Raw genomic sequence first — 17,145 nt, 5'->3', positions numbered from 1 at the left:
CAGCGAAGTTTCACAAGGAACTCCATCATCGTACCTTCTCAGCCGATATCATATACACAAGTATGGTACCAGAGTCACGAAAGCGGGACTGGTTTTCTACCGACAAAGACAGCGATGCTGAGGACGTGAGCGACCAAGAGGGCAATGCCAGCGAGGACTACACGGAAGCGAAAGTTCATGATAGCAAACGACGGAAACGTGCCGAATCGGAGAGTGCTGGATCTGACGATGACGACGTGGTCGAGAAAGAGTCTGCAAAGGAGAGTAGAGCTGGGGTAACAAGCACGCGGGGTAGCACAAAGATCAAGGACAATACCGCACTGCGTTTTGCCAAATTGAGCGATGACGAAGACGACGAAGATGACGAAGACGATGATGATGACGACGAAGAAGAAGCACATGAAGATGAAGAGGACGAAGAGGAAGAGGAAGAAGATGAAGAAGATAATGATCCCGTACTTCGTCGAATCACTCCCGCAGAACTCGCAGCAAACCGTGCTAAGATTGCGAACTCCGGCGTTATCTACCTTTCACGCATCCCACCATATATGAAGCCCGCCAAAGTCCGTCAACTTCTTTCCCGCTTCGGTGCGCTCGGTCGCGTTTTTCTTGCGCCAGAGGACGCAAAAAGCTACGCGAAACGTGTTCGGTTTGGAGGCAACAAGAAACGGTGCTACGTCGAAGGCTGGGTCGAGTTTATCGACAAGAAGCAGGCGAAACTCTGCGCGTCTACAATGAATGGAAACATCATCGGCGGCAGAAAGGGATCGTATTACTACGACGATATTTTGAACATGAAGTACCTGCCTAAATTCAAGTGGCACAATCTGACAGAGCAGATCGCTTACGAAAATCAGTCTCGTCAGGCGAAGTTGCGCGCTGAGATCACGCAAGCCGCAAAGGAAAACAAGGCGTATGTGCGCAACGTTGAGCGCGCGAAGATGATTGACAACATGAAGCGCAAGAGGCGCGAGAAGGCAGGAAAGGCCGAAACGGACGGCGGCGCCGCGGCGGAGGAACCTCTTGAAATTCGACGGAACTTCAAGCAGCGCGTTGTCAAGGACAAGTCAGCGCAGCCAAAACCAGATGCGCCACTGAGAAATGTGGACGGAGAAGCTGCAATGCAAAGAGTGCTGGGAAGCATATTTGGTTGAGACATACATTCGTTTGCAGTTATTTCATGGAGTAAAATGTCTATTTGTACAATATACATAAGCGCACGAATGACTATGACGGAGCGAATGTCCGGCGACTTCTAAATTGAAGTCTTTTTGATGGTGTGTTTGGTGGCGCATTTAGCCTGCAGAGGGTAGTTAGTATACGCCGCCCTCTAGTGACACAACACACGTGCAACATACTTCTCTACTAAAGAAGCCACGACTTGTGGCCGAACACGACCATACTTGCGCATGCGCACTTCAGCATTATTGTACTCCTCCATATTCGTCGATAGCAGTAGATCAATGGTCTGCCGTAACTCTGTAAATGTCATGAGAATACTGTTGTCCATGAGGTTATCCGTGCTGCGAGGTCGTAGCACGGTTGGTACGCTTGAGCCACTCTGATTCGAACCTGAGTTACCGAGATTGGACACGAATGCCTCGAGGTACTGCACGTCTCTGTCAAAGTTCACGAGCGCCGGTCGACTTATCCGCCGTCCGGCATTTTGCAGCAGGTCTAGCATCGATGTAGACAGATGATCAAATGCGTCGAAGTAGATAAAACTCTTGATCGACTTTGGAAGGTTCACAAGTGTTGAGTTAACCAGGGTCTCCAAGAAATTAACCATGTCGATCAGGTATGAGCTCGGCGTCGAGCCTTCGCTAGAAGTTTCCCAGTCATATTCCGCAATTTCAAGAAAGTCGTCAATCTTCGAATTGATGAGCTCAAATATTCGCTGCTCAGCCTGTTTCCGTGCTGATGCAAATTGTGACACCGCACGCAGCTGAATAGGCTCAGAAAGATGCACCGTCGAGGTCTCGTTCAATTGCTGCTGCAACGCCACGGCAGCGTTTTCAAAGTATTCTAGGTTGATGAAAATCTGCACAATCTCTTCACGGTTACTTGACTTTAGCCGACTGAGCAATGTGAAGCAGACAACGTCAACAAGCAGCTGATCGAGCGAATTGCGCAGAGTGGCCTCTATCTGGCCGGGACTTTGCTCTGTGTATTCGTCCGAGAAGGAGTAATGCTGATCAACAAAGTTACGGATTTCGGCGCACGAAAGTGGATACACCTGGGAAAAGGGAAGCTGACACGGTAAAACCATTTTGGCAGGGTCGATATCGGTCTTGTACCAACTGATAGCGATGATCTTTTCAAACAGATCACGCTTGTTGATGACCATTGGCATGTAGTCGTCCTGAGTAACTGTCTCCTGAAACTCCTTCGTGAACCGCTGTTTCAAAAATTGAGAGTACTTCTCGAACAAAGTAAGCATGAACGAGCTCAAGCGCTTGACTGAGAATTCGTGGCTCTCCATGGTTTGGATGAACAATCCAAGCAATGTGCGCACTCTTAGCAGTGTGTCGGGCTTCTTCAAAGTCGGCAGGACTGGTTCAATGAGATGTGCGATGCGCTGACACATGGACTGCCATAGCTCCTCGACTTCTGTAGCAGTTCGAACATGGTACGCAGTGCGCACTGTTGCTCGCTCGATCATTGCAAATCCACAAGCGCGATGCAGAAGACTTTCAAGCGGTGTAATGTCGTTGTCTGTGAAGTCAATATAAGGCGGCAAGATCGTGTCCTGATCTTTCACACGATCCAAAGCATAGTTCTCACGAAACTCATCGAGCGCGCCAATGGTGGAGTAGACATGCGCACATTCGTAAAACGGCGAGAGGTCAACATGCATGTGCTCGTTATCAAGCGGATCAAAGTCGTCGCCGTCGTCTATGGCAAGTTCAACCGCCGAGTTCAGTTTGTAGGAGCGATATTGTGGATTCTGATCGACGATATGCTTCCAGTGGCGACGACGCGCCTCCGTGGCACTAAAAGCAATCTTTCCGATTTCCGGTGCAACCGCGCGCATATCGGCAAGCCAGTTGTTCAGATCGGTCAGGACGCTCTGCCGGATCCGGTCCTGCATTGCCGGCACAGAGGTTCGCAGACGCTGAGCGAACTCGAAATGAGAGACCTCGTATAGGTGGTTCTTCTGTAAATCGTCAAGGCTCTTGAGAGCGTGGAAATACTTCTTCTGTTCGATGAGTTCGTGGATCTTGTTGGTCATGTTGAGGACTTTCAGGCATTGTCTTAGTGCCACCGTTGCCTCTCTAACGTTGTTGCGTGCGCCTTGCAGGTCCGAAAGCATTTTGTTCTGAGCAATACAAGTTAGCATATTTTCCTCATCAAAGCATGTTGAAGGCACGCACTTTGGCTACCAGGGTCTGACCAGATTGCTGCAGACTTTGATTGATTCCAAGGACACTCGCGCGCATGAGCTCAGAGCTCTGACGGACTTTGGCCAGCTGGTGCACAGCCTTTGTGTAGTCCTGTTGATTGCTGTTGCATAGTTCCTGAACCTCGCCTTCCTTCTGCGCGGTTATCTTACCAAGCCGGTCGATAAGCACATCGACCTGGTTAGCGTTCACGGCGTCTTCGACGACCGGCGCGAGCTGCTCGAGATAGTCGTCGCCCTCAAAGGAATTCAATAAAGAGATTGGATCGGATTTGAGAAGAAGGACCTGCTGGAGGTGGAGCATCATTGCCTGCGTCGTGGGATCATCATCCGCGGCTGCGGACTCGGCGGCGGCGGCGGCCGCGTCAAGCGCGACGGCTGTTCGGGAGGACATGGGTCGCGAAGCTCAAGGCGTCATGGCGCCCCCGACATGCACGGAGTAGCAGCGCTAGACGGAGAGGCCGGGCTAGGGAGACGACTAAGCGGCTGAGATCGCCGGGGGCGAAGCGGGGCGTAGCGGGTGTGTTGGCCGTGAGGGTCTTGGGCGATCCGCGGCTTGCGTAGTTCGTTACTCTCGGAGCGCAGGGGTGCCGACCGTTTCACGTGATCTTCACGTGAGGCGGTTGCGCGAGCGCAGCACGCGTTGTTTACGGCTGCCCCGAACGGGCAGAGACAGCTCGCGTCCGGCCCGTTGGCGTAGTGCGCAGGTATCGGTAGCCAACCAGCAGCCGGGAATACCGCAGTAACACTTAAACGCGTCACGCGGACGGCGCCGCTGCGCGCCGTACGCTACGAGTTGTAGAGGGCCAGACGCGAGACAGACGCACGCGGCGGCGGGAACACGAGTAGTCAAGCTGCGCAGAGAGCACTCAATTACAAGCACGCCATCTCAGCCGCTCTAATTAAGATAGGCAAGGCAAGATGATTGGCGTAGCTTGCGCGGTGGAACCCAGAAGGAAGGCGGGCACAAGCACAGCGAACGCGTGGGGCACAGGCAAGCAAACAAACTGCACCGTGTGTATAAAACACCGCCCAGTCCACGTCCGCCCGTCCCCGCCCATTTTCCTGCTCGCGTCATTCCACGCGCTTCTCTTTCTTCCTCCCCCACCATTCTCGCACCATGCATTCCCCGCATTCTGATCCGTTTCTTGACTCCCACGGCACGCTCTTCTCATCGGCTGTCGACCGTGCGGATTCTGCCTTCCTCGCGTTCACCAACACAGGCGCGTCCGCTGTCGACGTGACGCGTCCGCGAGCTAGCACCGCGTCGTCTAACGCGGGCCCGATCGGGGCTCCACGGCGTCCATCCACGCCTCCACAGAACACGCCACTTCATGGAACCACCGCCGTCACCAATCTCTTGCATGATCGCGACTCCGGCGACTTTGACGAGCGCAAGGCTCTGCCGTCCAGCTTGCTTGATTCCCCACAACAGCAAGAATGTAAACCTGATATGCGTGCTATCAACACCTCGTCGTTCTCGCTGCACGGCGTGTCAGGATCCATGCCTCAGTACCATCACTATTCACAGCACGATATTACATCCGCTAATTCCATGTCTTGTCAGTTTTTCCCATGACTGCGGTATTCTGCACCTGCATATGCTAAAAATTGACCAGCCCTTCGTCAGCCATCAGATACCTTCGCACCATTTGGTATCAAATCAGAGCCCGGTACGGATTCGTCTTTCGGAACCGAGCCGCGTTATGATCTCGCAGCCAGTTTTGATGGTCACAGTATGCATAGTTCCGTCTCCTCAGGCTCGCGCTCTTGGCAGAGCTTCCTCTCCGCGGAGTCTGAGATCCGACCAAAGCCGGCACTGAAAGATCGCACCAACATCCTCTCGGTGGTGAAAGAGCACGCGCGACTGTCCTTTGTTCCTAACGACTCGCATTCTTCTTCATCCGTCGTTATGTCGCCTAGCCGCTTTCTCAAGATATCCGGTCTTCCGAAAACCGCGGATTCCAGCGTCCTCACCGACAAGTTTCGTGTAAGTTGGGTATAATGTGTGGTGTTGCCATCAACTAACCGTGCGGCGTCTCCAGGCATTCGGCGAACTCAGGGGCATCTACTCGCGCGAGGTCACTCTCAATGGCACCGTCATCGTCGGTTTCTATGACCTTCGTCATGCCGTCACGGCCTATAAGGCCCTTTGCTCGCAGCCGATCATGGGATATCCCTTGCGGCCTCAGTTTTTCCCGAAGAGCTATCTCATGCAAATGTGCGACAGCGGCATCGACATACCATTTGTATCTGAGAATGAAGGCGAGCTCAGCATCTTCTTTCATCACGGAACTGTAGCCAACGCTAGGAGCATTCTCGAGAAGTATTTACCTACCTTCGGCAATATTCAGACTTTGCGTACCGAGAACGAAACAAGCATTGCCTGCGAGTTCTTCGATATACGCCACTCTGGCGCTGCAGCAGAGTCTCTTAATGGTCGAGTCATCGATGTAATTACAGTTTCGTCTCTCTCCCCGTTGGCGAATCTAAGCCTACTAACATCTTGACTCTAGGATGTGGCATTTTACGTTTCGTTCAAGGATGCGGACTTGTCTTTCAGATCCAGTTCCAGTGGATCAGACGTTACTACTTCTTCAACGGACTCGAAGCACCACTACCGCACGTCCTCGCTATCTGCACACGCGCCTGTGTTTGAGTCTGTCCGCGCCACACATCCTTCGACTAGAGGATTTTTGGCTGATCGGTCTAACCGTCTCCCCGAGAGCTACTCTGAGCCTCCCAGTCCTCTGAACGGATACTCGTACGACCTTTTGAGTGACCTCCCGCAGTCTTCTGGCTCTCTCCTACGTCGCAATTCATACGAGAATTCCCTATCCCGTTCTTCCTACGGAGGCTACGGCCAATCTGAAGCATATGGGGCTCCTGTGGGGCGTGGCGGACGCCGCATGCCTCTCTCTGACTGGAATGACCCGGAAGATACGGAGAGTTATTTGACATTTCAAGTCGAAAGAGCTTCTGAGTCGGTTGTGCGCAATTATAGCATCTTCACGAGCGCGACCGTGCCGAAGAACAATGTTGTGGACCTAGAGCGCATTGCACGTGGCCTTGATACGCGCACTACGCTCATGCTCCGTAACATCCCCAACAAGGTCGATCAGCGAATGCTGAAAGACTACATTGACGTGACTAACAAGAATACATATGACTTTTTGTGTAAGTTCTGCAAATAACATGCTGTACAACGTGATACTAATCAGTTCAGATTTGCGAATTGATTTCTTGAATAAGTGCAAGTATGTATAATCTGGATGTTTGTGTCAATCTAGAAGGTGCTAAATTTCCCTAGTGTTGGATACGCATTTATTTCGTTCACGTCTCCTGAAGCGATTATCACTTTTGCGAAGGCGCGCGCTGGGACTAAATGGTTCGTGCCCTGCCATTGGGTAGTATGAACGATCGAGACCTGACCGCGTTACAGGAACCGCTTCAACTCTGAGAAAATTTGCGATATTTCCTACGCGAACATATAAGTATCCCGCTGGCGACTTCGATTTTGCAGCTGTACTGACACGTCAGTTTACTCAGGGCAAGGAGTGTCTCATCGAAAAGTTCAGAAACTCGAGCGTCATGGATCAAGGTGACACGGATAGCCGCGGCTTTCAACGATGTGTTCTAACAGTTGGGTTCAGATGAGGCGTACAGGCCGAAGATATTTTTTTCAGACGGGCCGCTGAAGGGCCAGGAAGAAGATTTCCCGCCTCCTAACAACTTGAATCGCAAATTGCGATCTATTGCTAGCATTCAGCAGATTGGTAAAGTGTTTTGCTCTCCTATCCCTCACAATCTTCCAATCTTTACTTACCTTTGAGTGATCCAGGACTTTTTCCGCCGGGCAGCAACAGTGGAAATTGGCGACGCGTGTCTAGATTTTGAATTAGCGGACTTTTGAAGACAACAAGAACACTGTTGACTTGAATACCTTGAAATACACGACATTGATTGTTTTTTGTTGTTTTTTTCCTTCGTTCTTTTCAGTTTCTGATTGTTTGTGGTAGTATTATTATTGGAACCCTTTAACCTTCATTTGGTAGGTTTTCATTCGTGCTTTTGCTTATTGGTAATCAGAATGCTATTACAGTATGCACAACTTGTTCTGTTCTGTCTTTTATTGTGTAGGAATGTTTTGTTGTTGTTCCTGTTGCGCTTTTCACAACTATGCATGATATTTTTCGTTTTGTGCAACTATTTGAAGGGAATTAATTATTGTTTAATGTATGATTTTGATGGGCATATTTTCATGGTTGCACTGGACATTTTTATGCGTGTTTCTGAATCTGATATGCTATGTGATTTTTGTAGGGTTTATGCAGGGCATTTTTTTCGGTGGGGTCAGATGTGAGTGTATGCGTGAGTTTCGAGTCTAAATCCTGTATGCTAGGGCTTGCATACAGCGATGAACCTTGCTATATTTGTTGTTGCTAACCAGGGTTGAGAACTGCTGGTGAAGTGGAACTATCATAACTATGCTTTCTTGCTGTGAGATATGCAAATGAGAATTATGTCTCTTATCCAATTCGTATTTTATATATCTTCAATGCCTCCATCATCATTGTCGCTGGTACTGAGTTCGGAATCTGCATCGCTTACGTCAGATCCAGCGTCTGTGGTGGTGCGCTTCTTCTTATTCAAAAACTGTTTCCAAGACCTAGCAAATTCCGCCATACCGCTCCCTCCTTTGCAGCCCGCGTCGACTACCTCTTTTGGCATCATATGAGCGGAGAATGGTTTGGCAGAGAACGAGCGAATGCTGTCATCTTGAGATGCGAGCCGTAACTCGGGTATAGTCTTCATCGGATCTGTCGAAGACTCTGCGGCAGCGGTAGCCTCGGATGATAGCCCGAGCAGCTCGAGCCATGTGAACATAAGCGGATCAGTGCTGGGGGCGAACGGGTTAATATCGACAAGCCAGACGCGCGCTTCTGGCGTCTCTGGTTTCGAGATGTAGACATCAAAGCAAAATTCCTTGTCGGGAAATGTTTGAAGAATGACCGAATCTGCGAATCCGAGGATGTGGTCGCAAATGTGGTCTCGCAGTGGTGTAAGGAATGAGAAAAATGTTTCGGAGCGTTGGGATATGGCGATGACACTGCGGGCGGCGACGAAACACCGGAATTCAAGAGACGGATTGATATCGATCCATTTGCGAAGAACGAGTTCGATCTCCTCTGGATCCGGTGCGCCGGGAAATTTATTCACCTCTTCACCGTCAGCTGATGACACCGGTATGTCGACGCAGTCGTCGTAGGCGTGTAGAAGATCATGGGTGACGAATGAGGACGATTTGAGCACGAGATAAACGTCGGCAGCGGTGACGCATTTGAGCGTGTTAGTGGTCGTGATCCATGCCGCGTCGCGCGGAGATGACCAGTTCAGTTTCGGACAGACAGCTCCATATTTGCTGAGCACGCGAGAGATCTCAATGGCGACATGCGGGAAAGTAATGGACGGGTCGCGTGCGGCGGTGGTGTTGCTGGACTTCTTCTTGTCGTTGTTGTCCTTGTTGCTTTCCCCGTCTGGAAAACTCTGGTCATCAAAGTCACTGTCGTGTTCGCTTTCGTCGCTCCAGTCTGACTCATCACTACTCCACCCACTGCCGTTGCTCTTCCTCGTCTCGTCCGGCGGCAAAATGATCCCATCAGAAAGTAAGTACTCCACAAACGCGCGGCCGACGGGCTTGATAACGGTAGCTTTGGGGGTTACATGATTGTACCGCTCGCTCCATGATGAAAATGTGCAGTTGCGCAGGTGTGCGCAGGTGAGGGGAGGGAATGTCGGATGTGAAGAAGAGGATGTGGGCAAATCGTTGATGGTCGTGCCGTTGTCGGCTTCGTCGTCTGACGACAGTGGCGGGGTATCTGGTAGCGCCGATACTGATGGCCTCATTGTGCTTTCTATTTGTCTATATGTCCCGCAGCGGCGCGCGAAGATAGTAGAGCGCGAGCATGAAGTAACTTGGTGATCTTGATATTGATGCCCTTGGCAGAGGTAGACCTAACCCTTAATAATTACGTACTGGACTTCGGCCCTTGGTGATCTGATCAGTGCTTGCACGCAACAACTGAAGAAGACAAGACCAAGCGGTATTGCGACTCAATCTTGACTATTCTAAGACAAGCGGTATGAATTGATTGTAGATTTTTGTAGAATTATACTGACCTAGTTGTTACTTGATTTCTATTACGCTTTGCGGCCTCTGCTAGACGACGAGTCGACATTGTGGAATACACCCACGCCCGTCAGCATGGACGGACGAATTGTGTGATGCATATTTCACACCACGCTTGGCAAAATATATAGTCAAAGCTGCTTGAAACCGAGTGAACACGACTTCGCCTCAACTGAAGGTACCGTCCACAAAGTATATCACAACGGACCACAGCGTCAAAGTCACCAGACCAGGTTAAACTCCAGCGCTCTCCGTCATTCTTTGCTAAAATGCTCAAAAAATAGTGCAAGCGCGCAACTGAAGGAAGTTACAATAAAGTACACTGTTGATTATTCACATAAGCAGCGTACTCTCTCGCTCCAGAAATGTACCCAATCGCCTTAAACATGACATCGCAGCAAGCAGTCATCAAAACCGAGATTGCGCTGCAAGGAGAATTTAGAGTAGTTGATTGTTGACCTTCGCTGTACTCAATAGTGATAGAAGATTGCAAAAGTGGATTATACTCCGCAACCGCGTCAGTCGTGTCCTCGTGCGAATTCGAGTCATTGACAGCCTTGGGAAACACTACAGGCATATCAAGCATGCCTTCGTCTTGCGTTTCAAGTGGTGTGGTATGAATCGTATCAGGCGTCGAAATAAGTGGGGAGCACATGAACGCGCCTAGTAAGCCATCGCCGTAGTCATGGTTCATGCCGTCATCGTCCTCAACAGACGTGTTCGTATTCGAAGACGCACAGGTGTCGACTGCAGGTGATGTTGAAAGCAGAAACGGCGTGGAAATGAATTCTCCAAATGAGATTTCGGTTCGAGATATTTCGCGACGTAATTCTACATCGGTGATCAAAGATAGAGGGCGACGGTTGTCGGAGAACTTGTCAGGGCTGCGTAATGGTGCCGACGGTAGTGTATACATGCTAGACACGTTACGAGGTGTAGCTGTTTCATTAACGGACATGTCAATGATAGGAATTTCCACAACGGAAAATGATGCAGGAGCATCAGGTACAGAGGCGTTGACAACACCAACTTCGATAGCAGAAATCTTCACGTCAGAAGCAGACACAGGCGCTGTCGAATCATTAGCAGAAATGTTAAGAGCCGGAGAGAGACCATTAAAACTATCAATGGAGCCAGTGTCAACGCGAGCGTCCAAAATGGAAATATCAACGACTGCACCGTTTCCAGCGGAAGAATCCGCACCGGAAGTATCGATATTGGAAGTATCAACACCAGAAGTATCAACGACTTCAATATCGACGTCAGAAGTTTCAGCAACAGAAGAGTCGACACTTGAAACGTCCAATGCGGCAGAAGTATCCATAGCTGAAGTATCCAAATCTATGGTATCAGCAACAAGAATTTTAGTAGCAGCATTATTAACAGAGACTGCTGCGGCAGTAATAGTCACAGCTCGTGCATCAGCCACAGGAGTATTAGGGATAGAAATATCACCGATTGACGCATTCGTAACAGAATTTACAAAAGCATCCCACTCATCTTCGCCGGGTATTTCATTAATTTCAAGTACATCCCCGGTATACTTCGTTGGAATTCGGACATACGTCTCCGTATCCGGTGCTTCCGACAGACCGAATCGCATGTCGGGGATGCGCATCACCACAGTCTTGTCCACTGGATCTGCCGTCGCGAACAAATTACTCAACGGCGCCTTGCTGCTACCGTTCTTACTCGGTATCTTTGTCCGTTTATCGCTGAACTTGAACTTGTGCGCCGTGATGCGCGCACATGATGCACGAATAGTTGCGGCAAAGTCGCGTCGCTTCTTGCCGGAGCAGGTAGTATCGAATAATGGTACTTCTTGTATGGCCTTAGTGGTTGCGGTTATCGGCAAATTTTCGCTGGATAATGGTGAACTCGCGTGCAAAAACTTGCTACTAGAGCGGTGGCCAGGAGTCCTTCGGCCAAACAGAGTAGTCTTCTTCTCCTTGCGACCTTGTGTACTGGCGTAGTCTGTAGACGCCGTTTCAGAGATTTCAGGCTGCAGTGTGACTATCAGTTTCTGTCCTAGCAATGTACTCTCCATATCTGAAGCAAGCGCACCTCAACTCGTACTGCGGCATTTCGCTGCCGTTTCATCAGCGAGCCAAACATCATTTGAGTGGTATAACAGTAGTTACACCAAGCAGCTGACCAATATCCGAAGCAACACACAAAAGCAGCACATGAATTGATAGCGGAGTGAGCAGAAGACAAACAAGATAGCGTCAATGACTCAATTGTACTGATTTTGAGCATGTCCGGTACATTTGGATTCGGCCGGCTCTTGTTTTGATTTGGACCTTGATTGCGATGGGCGCATGTTAGACATGACGCGACGAGTGGCTCAATTTGGGCATTCAAGCTGTCAAGTCGCGTAGGTGTTTGTAATTCGAGAGTCTCGCAAAGAGGTTGTGGGAAATGCGTGAGGGCAAGTCGCATAGGTTCCGCGGACGACATCCACAACGCGTGAAGCTATCTGCAACATTGCCCACCCTCACGACCTACGAAATCCACTAGGCCACACTGCAACTACTGTACGGTACACACATTATTTAAAACAACTAGACAATTTTCATCTCTGCGTCCGTCGTTCACGTCTCCACTCCACAAAATCAGGATGCAAAAACGACGGCAGCTCAGTCCGCGATAGTATCAAATAATCCGATCGCGGCAGGTATCGTATCCGCCAAACTACTGCTTTAGTAATATCTTCCTCCTCATTACCGGCAGCTTTCTGGGCAGCCTGCGCGGGCGCGAGTATGTTCGTCTTGAGCCACTGCAGGCACGCCGCCAAAAACGCAAGCGCGTCGACGCCGTCCCATGTCGTGTACGAGTTTGCAAACTTTGATTTCTTGACTGTACTGGGGATCTTGTGAGTTTGAAACGTCTCAAATGTTTGCAGATACCCTTGCTCAGTGCGGAAACCGACGATGACTCTGGGAACACCGAGTAAGAATGACTGTGCCCAGACTTTGAATAACTTGTTTTCAAACGCCATCGCGTCCCGGTCAGATTGTATCACCTTGTTAGTTTTAAGCTCGACGTAGTGGTCGAGTGGATTATCAAATGGATCATCATCCTCACCGACGACCTCGCCTTCCATCGTAAACTTTTGTGGTTTGTAATCGTAGACGCAGTCGACCTCGCCGGCGATAATAAGACGTACATCTCCAAGACCGGTTTTCACAACTGAGCAGTACTGCGCGTTGTTGTTGACTGGCCTCGATGTGCGCGTCTCGATCTCTTCGCGCGTGCATTCGCTCCATTGGTGTGGAATCGTTGCGATTTGCTCGAATTTGTAACCTGTTAGACTTCGTGTGAGCTACTTTTACATAATATGAAAAGAATGTTTGCGTACCCCAATATGTCATCATTTGCCCTCGCTGATCTTGCTTCCGTTGTGTCGCGACTTTGTACGGAAGATTCTCCTCAATAAATAGCTGGCCCTATTGTATCATCGCACCATTAGCAATATGTTCTCCTTGTCAGTCTAAAAGTAAGACTCACATCAAAAGCCATAGCGTTCATCTCGAACCCGTCGTTCTTGCTATACGGCAAACACAGCAGCTTCGTAAGCATGCCACGCCAAGTGACAATATCCCCCGTCGTTTTCCTGCGTTTCGGATCCTTGCGCTCAGTGTCAACCAGCGCCAGCAATAGACCGTCGAGATGTTCATCGATATTATCATCGCGCTTCTGAAACTGTTCAAAACCCGTTGATAGACTCACGCCGCCGCCGCCAGGACCGCCCGCGGCGGTCAAGTCCTCCGCCCGGAGATAGAAATAACTTAGCGACGACTCGTCCAAATGTATGTCCCGCTTATTGTCAAGTGAAAAACACGTAATCTCACGTGGTTGCCGCATCGCATGACCGCGTATCCGCGTTTTCGCAATTGGTAGGATAAGCTGGTTCTCGGTTGAATGAGGGACATGACTGTCGCCTCCGAGACCGCTGTGCGAGTTCGTGACCCCCGCAACCACGCCATGGTTGGTCCATGGTGTTTGCTGGAAAAGCGGGTGCCTGTTGCTTGCCATGACTTGGATCTGCTTCTCGTCTTCGGTCGCGATGTCGCTTCTCGCAAGTCTCCCGCAAGGTTTGCAACTTGCCAAAAGTGGAAGTCACGTGAATAGGTGAGGCTGGGTAACTCGCGAAGATGCGATGAAAGGGATGGAGGTGAGCAACTATAGCGGTCTAACAGGTTTGAAGTTTGTGCGATATTTTTTATTGCTAAATATTGATTCGATGTAGTCAAGCACGAAACTAGATGTACATATATACAGACAAAAGGGTTATAAATAATTCCGGGGGTCGCAGCGCGAAGCTGGTGTTACCATAAAAGCGTAGGATTAGACGGGCAATACCAATGACATTTAGCATCTTAGTTTAGGATCTGGGTGACCATGCCGGTACCGACGGTCTTGTTGCCTTCACGGATGTTAAAACGCAGACCAGTCTCGATTGCAATAGGCTTGGTCATCTCGACAACAAGCTCAGCGTTCTCACCGGGCATGACGAGCCGGGGCTGACCATCTTCACCGAGTTCCTGGCCCTTGGGCAAGTGGATCAATACAGTAACGGATGCAGTGCGGATAAACATCTGGGGACGGTAGTGAGCACCAAAGCCATATTTGCGTCCGCCCTCCTCGGGGGTGAGAATGTAGAATGAAGCCAGGAAACGTAGCGACGACTTCATGGTCCCGGGTTTGGCAACGACCATACCGCGCTGGACCTGGTCACGACGAATACCACGGAGGAGAATACCGCAGTTGTCACCAGCCATGGCCTGGTCGAGCTCCTTGCGGAACATCTCAATGCCGGTGGCGGTGGTCTTGATGGGCTGATCATGGAAACCAACGAGCTCAACTTCAGCACCTTTGATCAGTGTGCCACGTTCAACACGACCGGTAACGACGGTACCACGGCCAGAAATGGTGAAAGTATCTTCGATAGGGAGCAGGAAGGGCATTTCGAGATCACGCTGAGGGGTAGGGATGCTCTCGTCGACGGCCTGCATGAGCTTGAGGATAGCCTGCTCGCCAATCTCGGGACGCTTGCCCTCAAGAGCACAAAGAGCGGAACCCATGATGACAGGGACGTTGTCGCCATCATAGCCGTAAGTGCTGAGGAGATCACGCATTTCCATCTCGACGAGTTCAAGCATCTCAGGGTCGTCGATGGTATCAACCTTGTTCACGAAAACGACAAGGTGCTGGACGCCGACCTGGCGAGCGAGCAGGATGTGCTCACGGGTCTGGGGCATCTGGCCGTCGGTGGCAGCGACGACAATAATAGCGCCATCCATCTGGGCTGCACCGGTAATCATATTCTTGATGTAATCCGCGTGACCTGGGCAGTCGACGTGGGAGTAGTGGCGGTTCTCGGTCTCGTACTCGACGTGCGCAGAGGAGATGGTAATACCACGAGCGCGCTCCTCGGGCGCACGGTCGATAGAGGAGTAGTCCTTGAATTGAGCGAAACCCCGGTCGGCAAGGACCTTAGTAATGGCGGCGGTGAGGGTGGTCTTGCCGTGATCAACGTGACCAATGGTGCCGACGTTGACGTGGGGCTTGTCGCGGGAGAAGGTGGCCATGCCGCGCGCTGCAGCGGTCTGACGCATGGCGCATGACTCGACTGATGCAAAGGCAGTCGTTAGCAACACTTCACAGCGGAGGTAACGGAAAACGACGGTGCGGTGGGTTGAGGAGGACGCAACAGGGAGGGGGCAGGCGGTGGAAACTCACCATGCGAGGCCGCGGAGAGCGCGGAGCGCATGGCATAACGCGCCACGGGCAAGAGCGACTTCATGAAGGACGTCATGTTTCAGCGTAAGTGGCTGGAGACAGACAAGGGGAGGAGAAGATGGTGGAGGATGAGTTGCGACGCGCGGGACGAGGACGAAAAAGATCGCGAAACCAAATAATTTTCGGCCGTGCTGCCTTAGCCCTAGCCCTTTTCCACGTGACAACAGCCGTTGCGGGTTAGGGCCCAAGGATGAGCCAGCTGCAGTCGGCTAACTATTGTGCGGACTACGAGAAAAGGAGCTAAGAAGACGCTATATTATACTATATATAGGAGAATCCTACTGTGGAGTGTCTTGTGATGGTTCGGCAGATGGCGAGGGTGGCGGTTGTGGTTCTGCGGCTTGTGGGGCGCCTTCGCCAGCGGTTGTGGTTGTAGTAGCAGAAGGGGAAATAAGATCGGAAGAGGGATCCACTGGGGCGATGGCGTCAGGCTGCCTATCGCCAAGCAGCAGATACTGCAGAATGTCACCCAGCGTAACGATGCCTGTTAGCCGGCCCTTGCCGTCGACGACGATGAGTCGGTGGTAGTGTGAGCGGCGGATAGTATCAATCATGGTGTCGAGCCTGTCCATGTCTGTGCAGGTGTAGACGCCTTCGAAGTCGTTCGAGCGGCGCATGAGAGCCTCACCAACTGTAAGCTTGAGATCGTTGTATATGCCGCCCTTGACGAGAGTGAGGACGTCGACGGATTCGTAGACGTTGAGCAGCAAGTTGTCGGCGTCAACAATGGGGATAGAGGAGATACCCTTAGAGGCAAGGAGGTGGATGACGTCGATAACAGGTGTATCCATGGTCGCGGTTGCGATGTTCTGGTAGTTTCCGATGTGTAGGTCGCGCAACGGCTTGCGGAGCATGCGAGTCTCCTTGCAGTTCTGAGCAAGAAACTTGAGGATTCGGTACTGTGTCAGCACAGAGAGAACAATCTCGCGCTGATGCTCTTCATCGTAGTCGAGCAGCGGGATACGACGGCCCTTGCTCATGACCATACGTAGACACGCGTCGTAGAGCGAACGAAAGGGCTCGATCGAGACGGTCTCAATAGGCTGAAGTCCGATGGCCTTTTCCACATCGCGAAGGCCGTCCAGCGTCAGCCGGTCGATTTCGTCCATCTTGTCCGGGTTCTGGTAGTAGTATTGGATAACATTGATGTAGTCCGCCGACGTAAGCAGACCCGCAAACCGCGAGGTGCGCGAGTTCCACAGCGGCGCCGACACGATCGCATTCTGCAGGAGGATGTTGAGCGACTTGCGCACGAGCAGCGAGGTATCAAGCACGATCAGCCTAAACGACACCGGCAGCACGTCGTACGCAGTCTTGCCCTGAAGAAACGCACGAATAGCAGCCAGGCCATCGCGCTGGTCGCGCTCGACCGCGTCGTCCCGTGCAGTTGCCGAGAGCGCCGGCGAGGGGGTGGTGGTTGTGGGTGCGACTGTAGCTGTTGGGGCCACTGCTGCGGGTGCGAGGGCGTCAACATCTGGGACGGCACGCGCGACGTCCGCCACGGGCGCGCGCTGCTCGACGGACATGGGCTAGTTGACAACGGACACCAGTGTGGGAACGGCAAGGGCGGAGGAGGCGGTGGGGATGTGCGGTGTGGGGTTCGCCTGTAGTTTCTGCGTTTCCGGAGCTGTTGCGCCTCAGACCGAACCAGGTCTGAACCGCCACTCTCGAACCATCAGAACGCCGCTGCAACCGGTTTCGAATTTCCACTTCGCTTCGACATCGGACTCATCTCGCAGAGCTCAGCGAA

At 51.4% G+C, this 17,145-nt stretch overlaps 8 protein-coding genes across 8 annotated transcripts; 2 read left to right on the top strand and 6 right to left on the bottom strand.

The window, feature by feature from the left end:
• The first annotated feature begins 16 nt into the window (after positions 1-16).
• Positions 17-1,436, top strand: V1518DRAFT_418308 (uncharacterized protein). Its single transcript, XM_066904508.1, has one exon. The coding sequence runs from the start codon at positions 63-65 to the stop codon at positions 1,152-1,154; it is 1,092 nt and encodes a 363-aa protein (XP_066759213.1). The 5' UTR covers positions 17-62; the 3' UTR covers positions 1,155-1,436.
• Positions 1,149-3,946, bottom strand: V1518DRAFT_418306 (exocyst complex subunit Sec15-like-domain-containing protein). The gene is made up of 2 exons (XM_066904507.1): positions 3,375-3,946; positions 1,149-3,319 (listed from the first exon to the last, which is right to left on the bottom strand). Exons 1-2 carry the CDS (start codon positions 3,792-3,794, stop codon positions 1,331-1,333), a joined length of 2,409 nt encoding a protein of 802 aa, XP_066759212.1. The 5' UTR covers positions 3,795-3,946; the 3' UTR covers positions 1,149-1,330.
• Positions 3,947-5,619: 1,673 nt separating this feature from the next.
• Positions 5,620-7,313, top strand: V1518DRAFT_438273 (RNA recognition motif 2-domain-containing protein; the record flags this gene model as incomplete). Its single annotated transcript, XM_066906349.1, has 7 exons — positions 5,620-5,853; positions 5,917-6,577; positions 6,627-6,657; positions 6,711-6,792; positions 6,950-7,001; positions 7,054-7,181; positions 7,242-7,313. The coding sequence occupies 7 exons, from the start codon at positions 5,620-5,622 to the stop codon at positions 7,311-7,313; spliced, it is 1,260 nt and encodes a 419-aa protein (XP_066759211.1).
• Positions 7,314-7,783: 470 nt separating this feature from the next.
• Positions 7,784-9,390, bottom strand: V1518DRAFT_418301 (D123-domain-containing protein). Its single transcript, XM_066904506.1, has one exon. It carries the CDS (start codon positions 9,305-9,307, stop codon positions 7,946-7,948), a length of 1,362 nt encoding a protein of 453 aa, XP_066759210.1. The 5' UTR covers positions 9,308-9,390; the 3' UTR covers positions 7,784-7,945.
• Positions 9,391-9,473: 83 nt separating this feature from the next.
• V1518DRAFT_305569 (uncharacterized protein) lies at positions 9,474-12,361 on the bottom strand. Its single transcript, XM_066901103.1, has 2 exons — positions 11,655-12,361; positions 9,474-11,592 (listed from the first exon to the last, which is right to left on the bottom strand). The coding sequence occupies exons 1-2, from the start codon at positions 12,048-12,050 to the stop codon at positions 9,898-9,900; spliced, it is 2,091 nt and encodes a 696-aa protein (XP_066759209.1). The 5' UTR covers positions 12,051-12,361; the 3' UTR covers positions 9,474-9,897.
• Positions 12,166-13,628, bottom strand: V1518DRAFT_451942 (RAI1 like PD-XK nuclease-domain-containing protein; the record flags this gene model as incomplete). Its single annotated transcript, XM_066906518.1, has 3 exons — positions 12,166-12,896; positions 12,952-13,039; positions 13,101-13,628. The coding sequence occupies 3 exons, from the start codon at positions 13,626-13,628 to the stop codon at positions 12,166-12,168; spliced, it is 1,347 nt and encodes a 448-aa protein (XP_066759208.1).
• A 165-nt stretch (positions 13,629-13,793) lies between these two features.
• Positions 13,794-15,480, bottom strand: V1518DRAFT_418297 (P-loop containing nucleoside triphosphate hydrolase protein). Its single transcript, XM_066904505.1, has 2 exons — positions 15,336-15,480; positions 13,794-15,225 (listed from the first exon to the last, which is right to left on the bottom strand). Exons 1-2 carry the CDS (start codon positions 15,409-15,411, stop codon positions 13,973-13,975), a joined length of 1,329 nt encoding a protein of 442 aa, XP_066759207.1. The 5' UTR covers positions 15,412-15,480; the 3' UTR covers positions 13,794-13,972.
• Positions 15,481-15,632: 152 nt separating this feature from the next.
• On the bottom strand, positions 15,633-16,996 carry V1518DRAFT_418295 (uncharacterized protein). Its single transcript, XM_066904504.1, has one exon. It carries the CDS (start codon positions 16,919-16,921, stop codon positions 15,674-15,676), a length of 1,248 nt encoding a protein of 415 aa, XP_066759206.1. The 5' UTR covers positions 16,922-16,996; the 3' UTR covers positions 15,633-15,673.
• Between the last annotated feature and the right edge of the window lie 149 nt (positions 16,997-17,145).

This window comes from Limtongia smithiae, assembly GCF_038497785.1.
Source record: "Limtongia smithiae strain NRRL Y-17922 unplaced genomic scaffold V1518scaffold_7, whole genome shotgun sequence".
NCBI classification, from domain to species: domain Eukaryota; kingdom Fungi; phylum Ascomycota; class Lipomycetes; order Lipomycetales; family Lipomycetaceae; genus Limtongia; species Limtongia smithiae.
Note: the sequence above shows the minus strand (reverse complement) of the source record. Positions and strands in the feature narration are given on the sequence as shown.